The sequence below is a fragment of the Eufriesea mexicana genome, unplaced genomic scaffold (assembly GCF_001483705.2).
Source record: "Eufriesea mexicana isolate 0111107269 unplaced genomic scaffold, ASM148370v2 scaffold124, whole genome shotgun sequence".
Taxonomy (NCBI): domain Eukaryota; kingdom Metazoa; phylum Arthropoda; class Insecta; order Hymenoptera; family Apidae; genus Eufriesea; species Eufriesea mexicana.
This window is the reverse complement of record NW_016908357.1, coordinates 2,193,056-2,207,031: the sequence shown is the minus strand read 5'-3', so window position 1 is coordinate 2,207,031 and position 13,976 is coordinate 2,193,056. Positions and strand designations below refer to the sequence as shown.

The 13,976-nt window shown below is 45.0% G+C and overlaps 2 protein-coding genes across 3 annotated transcripts; one reads left to right on the top strand and one right to left on the bottom strand.

The window, feature by feature from the left end:
- Positions 1-327: 327 nt before the first annotated feature.
- Positions 328-3,438, bottom strand: LOC108555478 (immediate early response 3-interacting protein 1). Of its 2 annotated transcripts, XM_017911133.1 has the most exons (5): positions 1,485-2,259; positions 1,295-1,329; positions 899-1,134; positions 497-598; positions 328-428 (listed from the first exon to the last, which is right to left on the bottom strand). In XM_017911133.1, the coding sequence occupies exons 3-5, from the start codon at positions 987-989 to the stop codon at positions 373-375; spliced, it is 249 nt and encodes an 82-aa protein (XP_017766622.1). In that variant the 5' UTR covers positions 990-1,134; positions 1,295-1,329; positions 1,485-2,259; the 3' UTR covers positions 328-372. The 2 variants fall into 2 exon arrangements, with proteins under 2 accessions (XP_017766622.1, XP_017766621.1); XM_017911132.1 differs by lacking the exons at positions 1,295-1,329; positions 1,485-2,259 and adding an exon at positions 3,158-3,438.
- An 89-nt stretch (positions 3,439-3,527) lies between these two features.
- On the top strand, positions 3,528-13,879 carry LOC108555567 (6-phosphofructo-2-kinase/fructose-2,6-bisphosphatase). The gene is given in 7 exon segments (XM_017911295.1): positions 3,528-4,653; positions 4,655-4,745; positions 8,973-9,134; positions 9,782-9,951; positions 10,597-10,980; positions 11,417-11,686; positions 11,969-13,879. Coding segments are annotated over 7 exon segments (1,629 nt in total). The 5' UTR covers positions 3,528-4,530; the 3' UTR covers positions 12,398-13,879.
- The last annotated feature ends 97 nt before the right edge of the window (positions 13,880-13,976 follow it).

Here is a 13,976-nt window from a genome sequence, read left to right as displayed (position 1 = left end):
TTTTGAAAAAATTTATAGAGTTGGATGAGTTACAGATGAGTATTTAAATATGTAAATGTATGCACTTTGATATGACAAAATGTCAATCGATCTACGATGATGAGACAACTTATAACTAGTGATTAAATAGCTAACAGTTTATGAAAGAACATGAAGAAAGAAACTATCATCGAAGGAAGACGAAATACTGTTACTTTTTAAAATACTTGTGCTACAAAAATATGCAAAATCGTGCTAAGATTAAAAACACGTTACTTTTTAATACAAAGATAAAAATTTAATTCTTCAGAAATTTAATTCTTCACTTATGTACATCACTGTTCTGGCTTTTCACAGTGCACAGTCCTTTATTTACACTTTTAATTGTTCCTATTACCCGAGCACCAGTTTCACTATCATTATTATGATATTTAGAAATATCAATGGAACTGTAACAAACAATATATCATATATTCAAACCGATGGTAAAATAAATTGAAATAATTTTGGTGGTTACCTCGCGCCACTGTTCGTATCGACCAAATAAGATCCAACACTTGTAATTTAAATGAAGGAGGTTCGTCGAAACCTTGAACATTTTGCCATGTTGCCCAACCAACTGCAAAAATTTCAAAATAAGTATTAAAAAATGATACTGAACGAGCAAAAATATACATGTATAATACTGATGTTTTTAATAAATAAAATACAAAATACGGAAGTCAACATAACCAAGAAATTTTGTTATGTGACACTTGACGGAAGAAATTCCGCGCGAACAAATAACAAAGGTTAAAAAGCATAGTCAAAATACGGAAGTCAACATAACCAAGAAATTTTGTTATGTGACACTTGACGGAAGAAATTCCGTCAAGTAATAACAAAGGTTAAAAAGCATAATAACAAAAGAGAAACATACCTTTGGCAAGAAACCTTTTCTCGTTCAAGACACAAATCGCATTCAAGCACAAAACCGTCGCTTCGAAAAGTGTCCACAGTGTAAACGCCATATTGTGTCGATGCGATAAATGATGTCTGTCACTATAGCATGTAGCGCCACGAGTAGGAAAACAGATAGAACTGCTCGACGCGTGTCACCATTTCAGTTCGTATCGATTCGGTATCGCTGCACCATCTACTGGTTTCAGTTGGAGACTAGAGGCAGAAAGTACCGCGTTACGCGGACGATTCAAATCGAAATCTGTCCTGTTTCATGAAAGTACGCTTAAAATAACATTATTCTATTTATATTTCTGCCTTTCCGTATATAGTTTTATAGTACTTAAAATACTCAAAATTATAGTAATAAGGTCACCTTGAATTTCATTGATGATTCTTTACGCACGCTTTCTGAAATAATACCCTTTTAGAACTCGTAGGAACTAATAGCCTTGAAGCGATCCATAGAAGAATCGGTCAACTTTACAAATAGACTGTCAGCGTGTTAATACAATGGATTGTTAGGAACATTATTCTATTTATAATAATTGAACGACAAGGCGCACCTTCTTGGCACTAATGCTTTTGGAACGAGGATCCTCTAAACCGGAGTACGACTGTTTCTAGACGATTCGAAGCTCTCTTCTCAATTGAGTTACGTTAAGAGCTTGCGTGTGCCGATTTAGTTATAGAACCTAGAGATCAGTTCACATTACCCCCGATCGTTCATGACCTCTATCATCATTTTATCACGCAGCGTCCACGGCATACGTTTATCACGTGCAAGGAAATTCGTGGATCTAAGAAGTCCGATATCATTTTACGTAGGTGAAGGAAAGTCGGAATCTTCCGTTTTCGACACGTGACGCGAATATTTCGACGTATGCAAAAATTTTTCCTTATTTGCGCATGGTCTACGCTATGTAAGAAATTTCAATAAGCGTTCAGCGAAATGCAATCCAAGCTTGCTTTCCACCGAAATGCTGCATAATTTTGAACGCGTGATGCCGCGAGAAATTCCAATAACAATTGGACTAAATGGAACTAGGAGGAAAGTACGTGTGAATCACGTGTTCTAAGCATGATTTATGCAACTTTGGGGAAAATACTGCGCGAATCGAGACGAGTTCGAGACACAATGGCGACAATTATTCCGCGAAAATGCGGTAAGACCATGACAGGTCTTTTTCTGGTATTACGAACGTCTTATTTATCAACAGGAAATTAGGAGAAAATTGTACCTCAGCCAATATTTCCTTAGTGACCGATTCAGATGTTCTAGGAATTCGAGCTCGTGACTCAGCGATCCTTACGGAACAATAATATTTCCTAAGCGAAACAATTAACAGAATCGAAACCGCAATTTCCGTAATTCCAGCTTTCCACATAAATCCAAATGGTATAATACTTGTGCCTCATTTCCTCGATGATATTATGCAATCGGATGATTACCATTTCACGTTCGTGCGCGTTGTTGATGGATGAAACGCGACGATGGGCATCGCGATTAAGCGTGCACGAAGGATTTCAGAAAATGCGGCCATACGTTCGACGCATAGAAAATTTTCACGATTCTCAGCAGATCGAAGAGTGTGGTGGTTTGACGGGTCAATAATGAGCTGTCATTTGCTAACTGAACTAAACGACGCTCAATGTGCATGCGTCTGGCTCCACTCGTGTCCGTTGAATATCATCAGAGAAATGGTAGAAACGAAGATGGACTTTGGTCGATTGACAGGCGAAGAAAAAGAACGGGTCGATACAGGAGATAGCGATCAGGGCAAATATCGCACCAGCGGTCACATAATTCTGGCGAAACAAACAAACCTTGCAAACTTTCCCTGTAAACAATCGTCATTTGTTATTGCAGTTCTGGGTTAGATTCGAACGAACCGCGCTATAGATGTCGGTGTTTTGGTTTGCGTGCAATAAATAATGCACGATGACGTTGAACATACGCCCGCAAACAAGAGCGAATGTTTAAGCCGTGCAATTAAGTATTACGCGACATATTACGGCGATAATTTACGAGGAATGAGATTGAAACCAGGAACGAGACGGGAGGAATGTTCTGGTAGCAATTCTCATGAACGGAAAGCGAACCTAATTGGCCTCTTAAGAACGATGCTCGTTCTTGTCACCGTTTGAAGAATCAATACACCGTTGCTTCTAATTCGACCGGTTCTCGTAACTCAAAGTCGAGGTAACGGGTAGGATTAGGTGACGAGAATAAACATACCTGAGAATCGCTGAGCGATCGTTCAAATTCAAAGCAACAACACCTATAGACGCCTATGACTGTTATTTTCTTCGCTCCGGTCAACTTGACGCAGGAAGAATGTCAGCGAATGCCTGGACAATTTCCGTTCGATATTTTCCAGGTCTATCCCGTGGAATATTATACGGTAAATCACTTTATAATACTGTATAATACTATCCTGGCCAGATAAATATCAACGTTTTGTTGGTAAACGTGCGCACATTCGACGTGGTCGCAACATCGTTACTGGTATAGGAGTAGAGGGGTCAGCGAATCGTTGATTGGCTAGTTTCAACAGAGGGCGCCTACCAGGTCCGGGTCGATGTTGCTAAGAGCTGCAGCAAATAAAGGAACACCAGTCTCTGGAACCTCCTCGACCTGTATCGAGACAACGTTTCCACGTGAGGAAAGCTATTTCTGCTCCGTTTCCATTTCGTTCGCTTCAACAGTTTCATGCGCTCGTAGCCGCGAGGCATCATCAGGCTGGTTTCCATTTAACATACTGTGCGAGGAAGCCGGTGGTATCGACGGATTGCTGCGACTCTGGGCGAATCGACAGTCGAATCCGAGAGAGCAACACCGAAGGTCTTGGTGGATTAAATTAATCTTGCAAACCGGTCGGACGAGAACTGATTCTCTATCGGACGATTCAGCTAAGTGTCGAAGTGAAACCACGTTGTCGTGGGCGTGAACGGGAGAGGAAACGACCAAGAGGGTGAGGTAGAAGATACGTAGAAATATAACGAAGGCAGAGTGGAAGAGGAGACGAAAAGGGAACACCGGCGTGCAAGTGGACGGTGGGGCAGCACTGTGACTATGTAAACTACTAGCAAATACCAGCGCCTGCGCATAGCCAACGATCCGTAGCAACAACGTTTATAAAGGTAGATAGCAACGTGATAGAGAGATCGGGGACTATTACACGATCAGGTAGATCGAGGGAAGAAAGGTTAGCGACAAGTCGAGCAAGAAACATCGGAGTTCTGTGCTTTCCTTCGAGCCAAGACAAAGAAGCACGCAAACTGGCTCCGGAGGTGAGGATCAAGCAAATTGGAATGAGGGAGGACCTGTTGTCCATAATACGGCACACGAGCAGCGACCATTTTTCGGAAGAACTATAGCCAAAGAGTGAACGGCAGAAGAGAGAAAAAGAGAAGTTGCGATAGAAGACAGTTTTCGAGTATTTCGTATAAATAGAGGGCTCTTGCTCGCTGGATATTTCAAGCAAAAGCGTTGCCAGCATCGCTTTCATACTTCCCATCGTTGGATCTCTGCTCTCCGTTTACCTGCTGCTCTATACATTGTTCCTGCTGGGAAACCGAGGACCCTACCGGATAGTTTCTCGTCGGGTTATGCCCTGGGTCGCCGCACCTTTTGACCTGCTGGCGGCTCCGATTCTGGGTTACTGTCTGGCCGTGAGCAAACTCGCACTGCAAGCCGGCATCTTCGAAGAAGAAAGCATCGATCGCGACACAGGCAGCTAACGCATCCAACACGTCGAGTAAACAGAAGGAGACCTCATTGAGCGCTCACACCATGGCTCCGAGTGCCGAGGAACAGCGCCAAGGTAAAATAATTATATGGGACACTAGTAATACGAGTTTCTTCTAGTTGGTATTGTTTACTCGTACGCTCAGACCACGTTCGATAAATTCGATAGGGTACTCTGTTATCGAATAGCATTTCAATTGATAACCGTGTTGCGAAATATCGGACAGGGACGCGGTTACCTTATCGTGCAATTCGAAGGCAACGCGTTACTGCTTATTATGCAACGCAGCTGCCGCGATCATACGTCGTGTAAAAATGCAACGAAGAAATGCAACGTTCGTCGAAAATAAACGCGAAATCCCGCGTCGGTACAGCACCAGTAGATCCCCACTTTACCTCGCTCAGCTCCGCGCGACACGTTTTATCCGGGCATTTCGGGCTGGAATCGTGTCAGGGAGAGAACATTATCTCTGTTACATCGAAATTCCCGCGAAATCAGGCCACGGATTCACGAACCTCGAGAGCTCTGTACCAAATCGGTGTGTCCGCTATAAATAAAACGGGTTGCAAATAGAGATCCTTGTCGCTCGTTCGGAACTCGCGAGAGGAGTAAAAAATGCTTAGCGTAATAAATAACTCGAATACAGATAAGCCAGTCGCTTTCATCGGTGAGTGATAATAAAAGCGTGAAAGGGACAATAGGAAAAAGTTTCGCGTCCGAGAAGGAAACTACACGACCAGATAAAGTGCTAAATTTACGAGCTCTTTTTAAATATTAGTATGCACTGATAAATGGTATCGTTTTCCTTCCATTTATCACAGAACCAGTCATACCAATCACCGAGCCGTCCCCAGGGAGGCGTTTCTGCATTCTAAAGGCAGTGCCTCCGCTTTTTCCTTCAACGACGATAAAAATTCCGTATCAATGAGAAACACGTCGCTCGCGAGACGGTGTTCAGCCATGGAAGCGATTTACTGACAAGAATATGAACTAAGAAACGCGAGAATCATATTTATACAGCCTCTTTTGTTCGAGCACGCAGGAAAAGGAGGGAGTCCTGAAAGAAACCGTGTTCGTTTCACGCGAGTTCGTTTTTCTTGCAGACGTGGCCTCGGTCGCTGTTCGTAAATGAATACGGATTATTTAAGAGCAGACGAAGTCGAAGGCCGGTATAATTGGTGGTGTTCGGTATAATCCGACGATAATGTTTACGATAAAGCGAACCACACATGAGTTAATAGCTATGACGGAATTTCGCGTCGATAGAGGAAAAATATTCGACTTTCGTTGTACTTCGAGTAACAGCACGCGCGCGAGATTTTCCAGTCGGCAATTATCGCGTCAATAGAGGCTTGTCCGGTATTATGACGAGATATTCCATTAATCCGCGTATCTAATCGAGACTTAAACCTGGCATCGTTCGATACGACGAATTCTTCGCTGATCGCGATGAGCAGGTGAGAATTCATCGAGCGTTGTTACGTTTGCCTCGCGATAAGGCGTGAAAGGATTAAATGGCGGCGCGAGAGCGAAAGGGGAAGGGAATGGAAAGGAAAAATCTCGTCAAGGATATCGTACCGAGGATATTATTAATGCCGCGTGTGAAACGGAAAACTGCAATGCAGAGACCGCAAACTGCACCGGCTAATAATGCCTAAAGACACCTCGGCCGCCATGATCGAGGGTGCACGACTCGTGATTCTCTCAAATGCCACCTTCGTGCGCAGCCGTGCGTAATTGTTGCACGTGCACTTTTGTTAGCACACGTCAATTATTTATATTGTCCTTGTGGATACGCACGCTGTATAAATACCAGCGGCAAAACAGTGCACGTTGTGAGAGACGTATCGTAACGCGTTCACGATCGCTTGACGCAAATGCTCTTTATCTTCGAGTCGCTACCAGTTCCTTATCGAGCGCTTCTTTTTTTATCTTTCCGTCAAAACTATCGTACGAGGTTCTCCGGATAACGGGCGTTATCTCGCTCAAGTGCTTTCCAATTCTTCTAAACCTTCCTAACCATTCTCCTTGCTCGTCGAATCTTGCAGGGAGCTTTGGACACACGACACCCGTGCGTGAGTCGGTGCATTGATCGTTTCTTATGCTCCAAACCCAGCTTGCCAGCTTTCTCCGAAGGACCAGTCATCGATTTTCCACCACTGACCTTACTCGCCACCCTCTACGTTGCAACGCGCGAGGACGGGGGTGGCGATCGCTCGTACGATCCCTCGTACGCTATCCCTCGCTTAACAGGGACATAATAATTCGACTCGACGACGAATCATTCGTTTTCTCCGCGGTAAACTTAAGTCTGGAACGTTGTTTAGACGGCTGGCGACGATATCTGCTCAGACAGGCGCGATATCATCTCGAATTATAATTTTCCGTTGATTAATATTCACGCGTTCATCGACGCGAGTAACGCGTGGACCGCACACACACGTGCGTGAGGTCGTGACGATTCAACGCTTGAATAATGAACCGAGTGACGACGCGTCTCAGGTCAACGCACGAACTATTAAAGTGCTGGTTTCATGGAGATTCTTCGTAGAATTGTTCTCGACCATACAGACCTCGGTACCGATCGACGACGGTTCTCGCGTTAACGATATTCGAAACTATCGGAATTACGAAATTGCTAATTCAATCGTATGATCCTCATTGTCGTGTAACTTCCGTTTCCGGTGTGTTTCGTCTTCGGTAACGATGAGTCGATCGATGATTCGCATTAATCGTCGGTTGAAAGCGACGTGTGTAACAAGACTCCTTGATCCCGAGATCAAGGGAACTAATTCGTAATTAATTTTGTTGACTCGAGCTAGCCGAAACAAACAGATAGGCGAGTAAAAACGTCGCCAGTTATCGGGGAATGACGAAACTGTTTCGTGGCGGACGTGTTTTCGCTTATGGCGAAAAATCTCTCGAGTTTTGCTAAATTAGTTCAAGTGCAGTAACCTTATCACCTTTCGAGCTTCGATTGTTGCGTTTAAAAACACGGAGGATCGAAATAGTCACGATGACGCGCGTTTCCCTCTGTTATCCGAGCATTTTTCACGGAACCTCGATAACTTTTTATTCCTGCGCGCTGGTGTGCCATTCGCGTTCGCTTCATGCCGTAAACAGCGAGTTAATTTTATCGTTGCCGAGGTCTTCGTACTTATTTTCGCGTATGAACTTTCAACCACTTCGTAGATCATAGCGATGCTGGTTGATAAGAAAGAGAGTCTCGGAACTTGCATCTGTGTCTTCGTCCGCGTATACGTACGCGTGATGTACATACGTGGGCGTACATACGAGGGACATGTGGGAACCGAAGACGCGTGGGCGTATCGATAGCGAGAAAATCGGCGAATCGAAGAAGCTTGTCGCTGAGGTTAATACCGCGAAGGAATCGGGTGTCGCGAAAGTGCAGCCAAAAGCACTCGTGTAAGACGAGAATTCTAAATATAAAGTTCACCGACGCTCGGTGGGGCCCAACGGGAAGTAGTCAGTACTCGGAGGAAATTCGCACGCTTGCGAGCAGTTTCACCGGTGGTATCATTGAAACGCATTCACCGTTATCCAGCCAACTTTGGTGCACACTCGAGGGCCTGAACGTTAACGTAGTTAATAGAGCACAGCTGCAAACATGTGTGTAATCGGTAAGGGTCGTTCTCGTTTGTTCCTCGACCGATCGATAGCGAAGGACATCTTGATCTCGATGTAAGAACGAAAAGAGATTCGCTCGTTCGAATCTCTGTGCATGCAATTTCGCGATATACGCTTCTTTGTACGTGTTGTTACGCTTCTTTTCGTTTCTTTTCGCGGAAGACTAAATATTCTAGTTTCACGGACCAGGGAAAATACTTTCAAGCTTTCACCAGTTTTTCGGAAGGAAAGTAAAGGCTAGTTCTATCGAAGTAGATAGGAAGGATGCGATTAATTTAAGAAATTTTTTCCTCCTTTTTTACTCGCATTACCATCTCGTTTCGAGCTACGCCACACGCGTAATGTCGCTAATGATCGTTCGGATGATGGCTGGTACGGCTAGCCTGGCGCCACGCCAGGTTCATCACCGTCACTTTGGTGCATCTACTAAAGTGGATCATGATATATAAGAAGCTGGTGCAAGGGAACGCTTTACAAAAATTCTTACGTCTATTTCAATCGCGTGTCGTTAAATTTACGCGGGACATATGCATTCGCGTCTTTGTTGCACGAAGTGTGTTTCGATCAAAATGTCGGAATGGTGACGCGTGGCAAAATGGAAGCACGCGTGTAACAACGAAACCGATGACTCATCGTAGACTCTCTTGTTTTCAGAACCCGGCAAGGACAAAATGGTGAGGGCGCCGGGAATAACGAAATCGCCGCGCAAATTCGCAGGGGTTGTGATCGCCATGTGCGGCCTTCCAGCCCGTGGAAAAAGCCAAGTGGCTCAATGCCTTTCGCGCAGGCTCAACTGGAATGGCGATTCCACTAAAGGTGGGGAATGCAGCTTTGTTCATTGTCGATTACTACGCCTGAAAAAGAAACCTGTTCATCAAACCAAGCGCACATCTGGAGGGACTAGCAATTTCGTAACGCTATTTTCAGCCTGCCTTTTATTACCTTGTTTTTCCTTCGTTTTTTCGACTCACTTCTCCACGAATATATCGCAAACAAGTGACAGACCTCATTGACATGATTAATTCCCCCTTTCCTAGTCTTTGCATTTTTCCTGTCAGCACGGCCGCAAAGTGCATTCGTTGCATATGCCTGTTGGCAAGCTCGTTACGTAATCCAACGCCGGTGACCTATGACTCTGCTTGGAAAAATTCCTTTCCTCGATTCCTTTTTTACTACGCGCTTCTATGCTCGTCCTCGTCAGTGGTTTTCCCCTAATTTCACCACTCGCAGCCTCTTCGAGAGATGGAAACCTCTTTCCCCGAGTCTTCCAAATCTGGAAGTCTAAATCGATATGCCAACCGGGAATTTTTCTTAATTTAAAACGATGGACGTTAAGAAACTTTTGGTATCGTCATAAATTCGTCTCTACCGTTCTCCACGTCCTTTGTTCCCTGCTTGATATCCCCAGCTCGCGACGTTTCGAGAGTAATGACGAATGAACCGCATTGGAAATATGTTTGCAGTGATGAAGGTGAGCGACTATCGGAGAAAAAGAGTGCAGCCATACGGAGAGGCGGTGTCGCACGAGCTGTTTCGTCCGGATCACACGGCGAACGCAACATTGAGAGCCCTGGCCCAACGAGACGCGATGCACGACTGCGCCGCGTGGCTCGCAGGCGGGAATTCCGTAGCTGTAAGCATTTCGAGCAAATTAGACGCGAGCCAGACGACTGGCGAAAGCGTGAAATTGCACGGCTCGTTGGTCTGCAAATGAATCCAATAGCGAAACGAAACCGAGGACGTACGCGATAGCATTTGATCGAAACGGAGTCGAAATGGGTCGAAAATCGGAACCGAAGAGAATGCAAGAATTCTTTTCCCAATGTCCAGCGTGGACTGGAATAGAACGAGCAAGACTCGTGTGCAAACGTTAACGCTATCGACGCGATTAAAGACAATCTGGTCGAGCCAGTCCACCTTTCTCCGCCGAGTCGAACCGAATCTCGTCGTACGAGTTTTGCCTGACTAATTTTTCCAACGACCTGTGCTAAAGTTTCTCGTTAGAAACCGCAACGGCCCGCCATGTCGCAGATAGCTTCAAATTCTCCCGTTACTCTCTTCACGTACACACACGCGAACACTAGGCGTAGGAATCCAAGAGAAACTAACACGTGCGAATTCGTACAGAGCGATAATCCATTCCCACATGTAAAATAAAGAGAAAAAGAAACGACACACGAGCTATACACATGTTAGTACGTAGAACGCGTGGAACGAAATATCGCGAACTTTGTACGCGAATCGACGCAATTAGTTTTAAGAATTTTCCTGTTTGAAGATCCTGGACGCCACGCTGGTGACACGAGCGCAGCGCGCCGAGGTCTTCGACTATTTTTCCGGGCAACTCGGTTATCGCGTCCTTTTCATCGAGTGCGTCTGCGAAGATTCGGTCCTGCTGGAGAGAAATTACAAGGAGATATTGCGGTACAGCGACGACTACGCTGACATGGACCCGATACAGGCCGAAGAGGACCTACGGCTCAAGGTAGCCCACTACGTTCGATCCTACGAGCCGATGGACGAAAAGACGTATCCTCGAATTCGTATCGACACTGGCAGCATGGACATCGAGACTTGCAAGGTGTCCGGCCACATAGAGTCCAGCGTGCTGGGATATCTAGGAAGCGTCACGATTAAGCCGCATACTCTTTATTTCTCACGGGTTGGTAACTCCTGCTTGATTATTCATTCGACACGGCTTAATGCCCGTGAAAAAGATTCGCGAGCCTTTTAATTCAAAAGGCATGTTTGTTTTGAAACTACAAGGCGTGCGAGGAAGTTGAGACAGGTCGTGAGGCCTCTAACAATCGAACAGATTAACGCACTAAGCACTTTATCTGCAATGAACTAATTGCATGACGTGTCCTGTGTATCGTTTGAACACAGTGTTTTCTACGTGTTTCCAGAATTTCGCTATCTTATCTAGATCTGTTCCTAAAACTTATAAATTTTCGAGTTATCTGTTCGACGAGGTCTAACGTTAATGCTTATCTGACTCGACTTATCGTAGCGTGCCTTGCATGTCGAGTGTACCTAATTTTTCCCGAACGTACCGAATTTCAGCGAAATGTGGAAGTAGAACTGTTTCTCAATTGCAGCACGGTGAAAGCGAGTACAACGTGTTGGGTAAGGTCGGCGGCGACGCGGTGTTGAGCCCAAGAGGCGAGAGATACGCTCAAGCATTGGCTTCAAAGTTCAACGCAATGCGTATTCCTGATCTGCGCGTGTTGACCAGTCGCCTTCGAAGAACTATCGCGACTGCACGTGGCGTCGAGGCGCCACAGGAACACGTGGCAGCACTCAACGAGCTCTACGCTGGAGTCTGCGAGGGTCTTTCTTACGAGGAAATGCAAGAACATTACCCGCAGGTAGTGATCGAGACATGTCCGAGTTCTCTTTAATCTTTTATCTATGATTCCAAGCTCTATGAAGTAAGCCAGCTTTCCTTTATCGTACCCTGGATCACTTTGTTTGACATGGCTGTCGAGTAGGAATTAGTTACGTTATCTCTCACAGGGTATCTTCGTCTGGCTTAATTCAAAGAACCATGTCTGATAATTACAGACTCGGCTCGCGCGAGTCTCGATGAGACACAGGGATTTCGAGAGGATTCGATCGAAACGAACTTATCTGTCGATTCTTTTGCTCAGGAATTTGCGTGGCGCGATCAGGACAAGCTATGCTATCGCTATCCATGGGGAGAAAGCTACATAGACGCGATGCAACGCGTAGACCCGGTGATCGCCGAGCTACAGAGGTCCAACAACATCCTGGTGGTCTCCCACCAAGCTATACTGCGTTGCATCATCGGCTACTTCATGGACAAGAAGCCGAAGGAGCTGCCCTACATGGAGGTGCCGTTGCACACCATCATCAGAGTCAGCAGTCAGGGCTACAATTACAAGCTGGAGTTTTTTAAGCTACCCATCGAGTGCGTGAACACGACTCGAGTGAAGCCAAAAAACTGTAGCCCCGACAGAACCGCGGATGACGCTCTGATCACGGTCCCACCGCATTTCGACATCCCTGATCCCTGGAGAAATCCTGGCAGCGGACCTACTCTCGTGCAGCAACACTGAGGATCGCTCAGCGATCCGCGATAACGTCCAGAACTCGGCTTTTCTCGCGAGAGATTCTTTATCCGTCAGATTTTCTTCGTCTACCCTGTTTTCATTGGCAGCAACCATGTATCCTGCTGCTGGAGCCCTCTATACGTTACGTTTAAGCAGTTTAGTTATCGTTAGGAATTATAGGCAGTTTAAACGATGTTGTATTAGTTATAATATATCGTAGGCGTAGATCATACGACACGTATTTTAATTTCTACTGTATTTGTATCGTAATAATGGAAAAGACAGCTGCTCGGGCCACGATTTCACATCCGATCGTCAATCCGGATTATCGTGGCCTCGCGTACACGCATCACCGTTCATGCTCCGTTCGAAAGATTATCGAGCTTCGTAACCAATATCTCGAACGTTTAAATCTCTTTCCTCGTTCGAATCCGTCTGTGTCGATGTTCACACGAATCTAAGCTCTGACGAGTCTCCCTTCGCGCAGGAAATTTATCAAATCGACGATTGACACGATTTAATAAGCCAATCGTGTCATCTTTCTCCAGATGTCCCTACTCTTTCGTGGCGTTCGCATAACGATTTTGTAGTGAGACAGTGATCGCAGCTAGAGACGTAGCGGATAGCAAATTAGATAGCGACCCAAAGCTTTCGCCAGTCTACGCTGAGCAGGCTTAACTTTGCATGAACATTTCACGCGTGGATGTTATTTGTCTTAGAGAATTTTAAACTCGCGAGGTGCACTAGGAGGCACTAATTTTTAACAATGTGGACGCGAAACACGACTTTTGTATCGTTATTCTAATTTGAGAACTGTAACGACGGATACAGAAATGACGTTTTCGACGGAAGTGCACGTTCGCGCACAGAATCGACGGTGTATGCGAGGAACTGTCAACGTTGCGTTGTCTTTCAAGAAACTTCAAAGCAGCATTCGAGCAAAGATATTTTTCTCTACGACAAAACTGCGAGAAACAATCGATTGGGGCTGTTAGAAACAAAAGATTGACGTTGCTATTCGAGAGACGCGTTCTTCCGTCGATATATCGCGTTTCGATTAGGGTTAGGTCTAACTATCGCGAATCGTACAAGTGCACAGAATGCTTCGTTAGGCATATCGTGGAAATCTTCGAGAATCTGCCAGAAATTTTCGAAGATTCGCGAATGCGGAGTGCGAATTGAGGAAGAAATAAGCTGCACTGTGGTCTACTTATTAAGAAACGGCAGGACAGGGAGGAAATTTATTTTTCATAGAACGTCGAACGTGTCTCTGTGGTCAGCAACATTGTTTCTCTTTGATTTTCGCGAAGCAAACGACAACAGTCATCTAGTCGATCAATTGGCGAACATTTTGACATTATTTTCTTTATTATTTTGCTACGACAAACGGAATGAAAGATTAAGGAGCGTTATTAGATGTTTAAGTCGTATTGTAGATACTTCTCAAGTCTTTTGTTTGTTTTTTTTTAATTGTACATTACGAATAAATGATTTTTTACAAAACACCGCAGTACCTTCGTTCACGACAATCCACACCCACAGTTCTAAGGTACATAAATTACTATTCACGCGATAATTTAATTGT

Bases quoted from the DNA above. Each gene is read 5' to 3' on its own strand.
- LOC108555478 (XM_017911132.1), bottom strand. From the start codon at position 989: ATGGCGTTTACACTGTGGACACTTTTCGAAGCGACGGTTTTGTGCTTG. The intron at 599-898 runs GTATGTTTCTCT...AAATTTTTGCAG, and splicing joins GAAAAGGTTTCTTGCCAAAG to TTGGTTGGGCAACATGGCAA. The intron at 429-496 runs GTAACCACCAAA...TGTTTGTTACAG, and splicing joins GATACGAACAGTGGCGCGAG to TTCCATTGATATTTCTAAAT.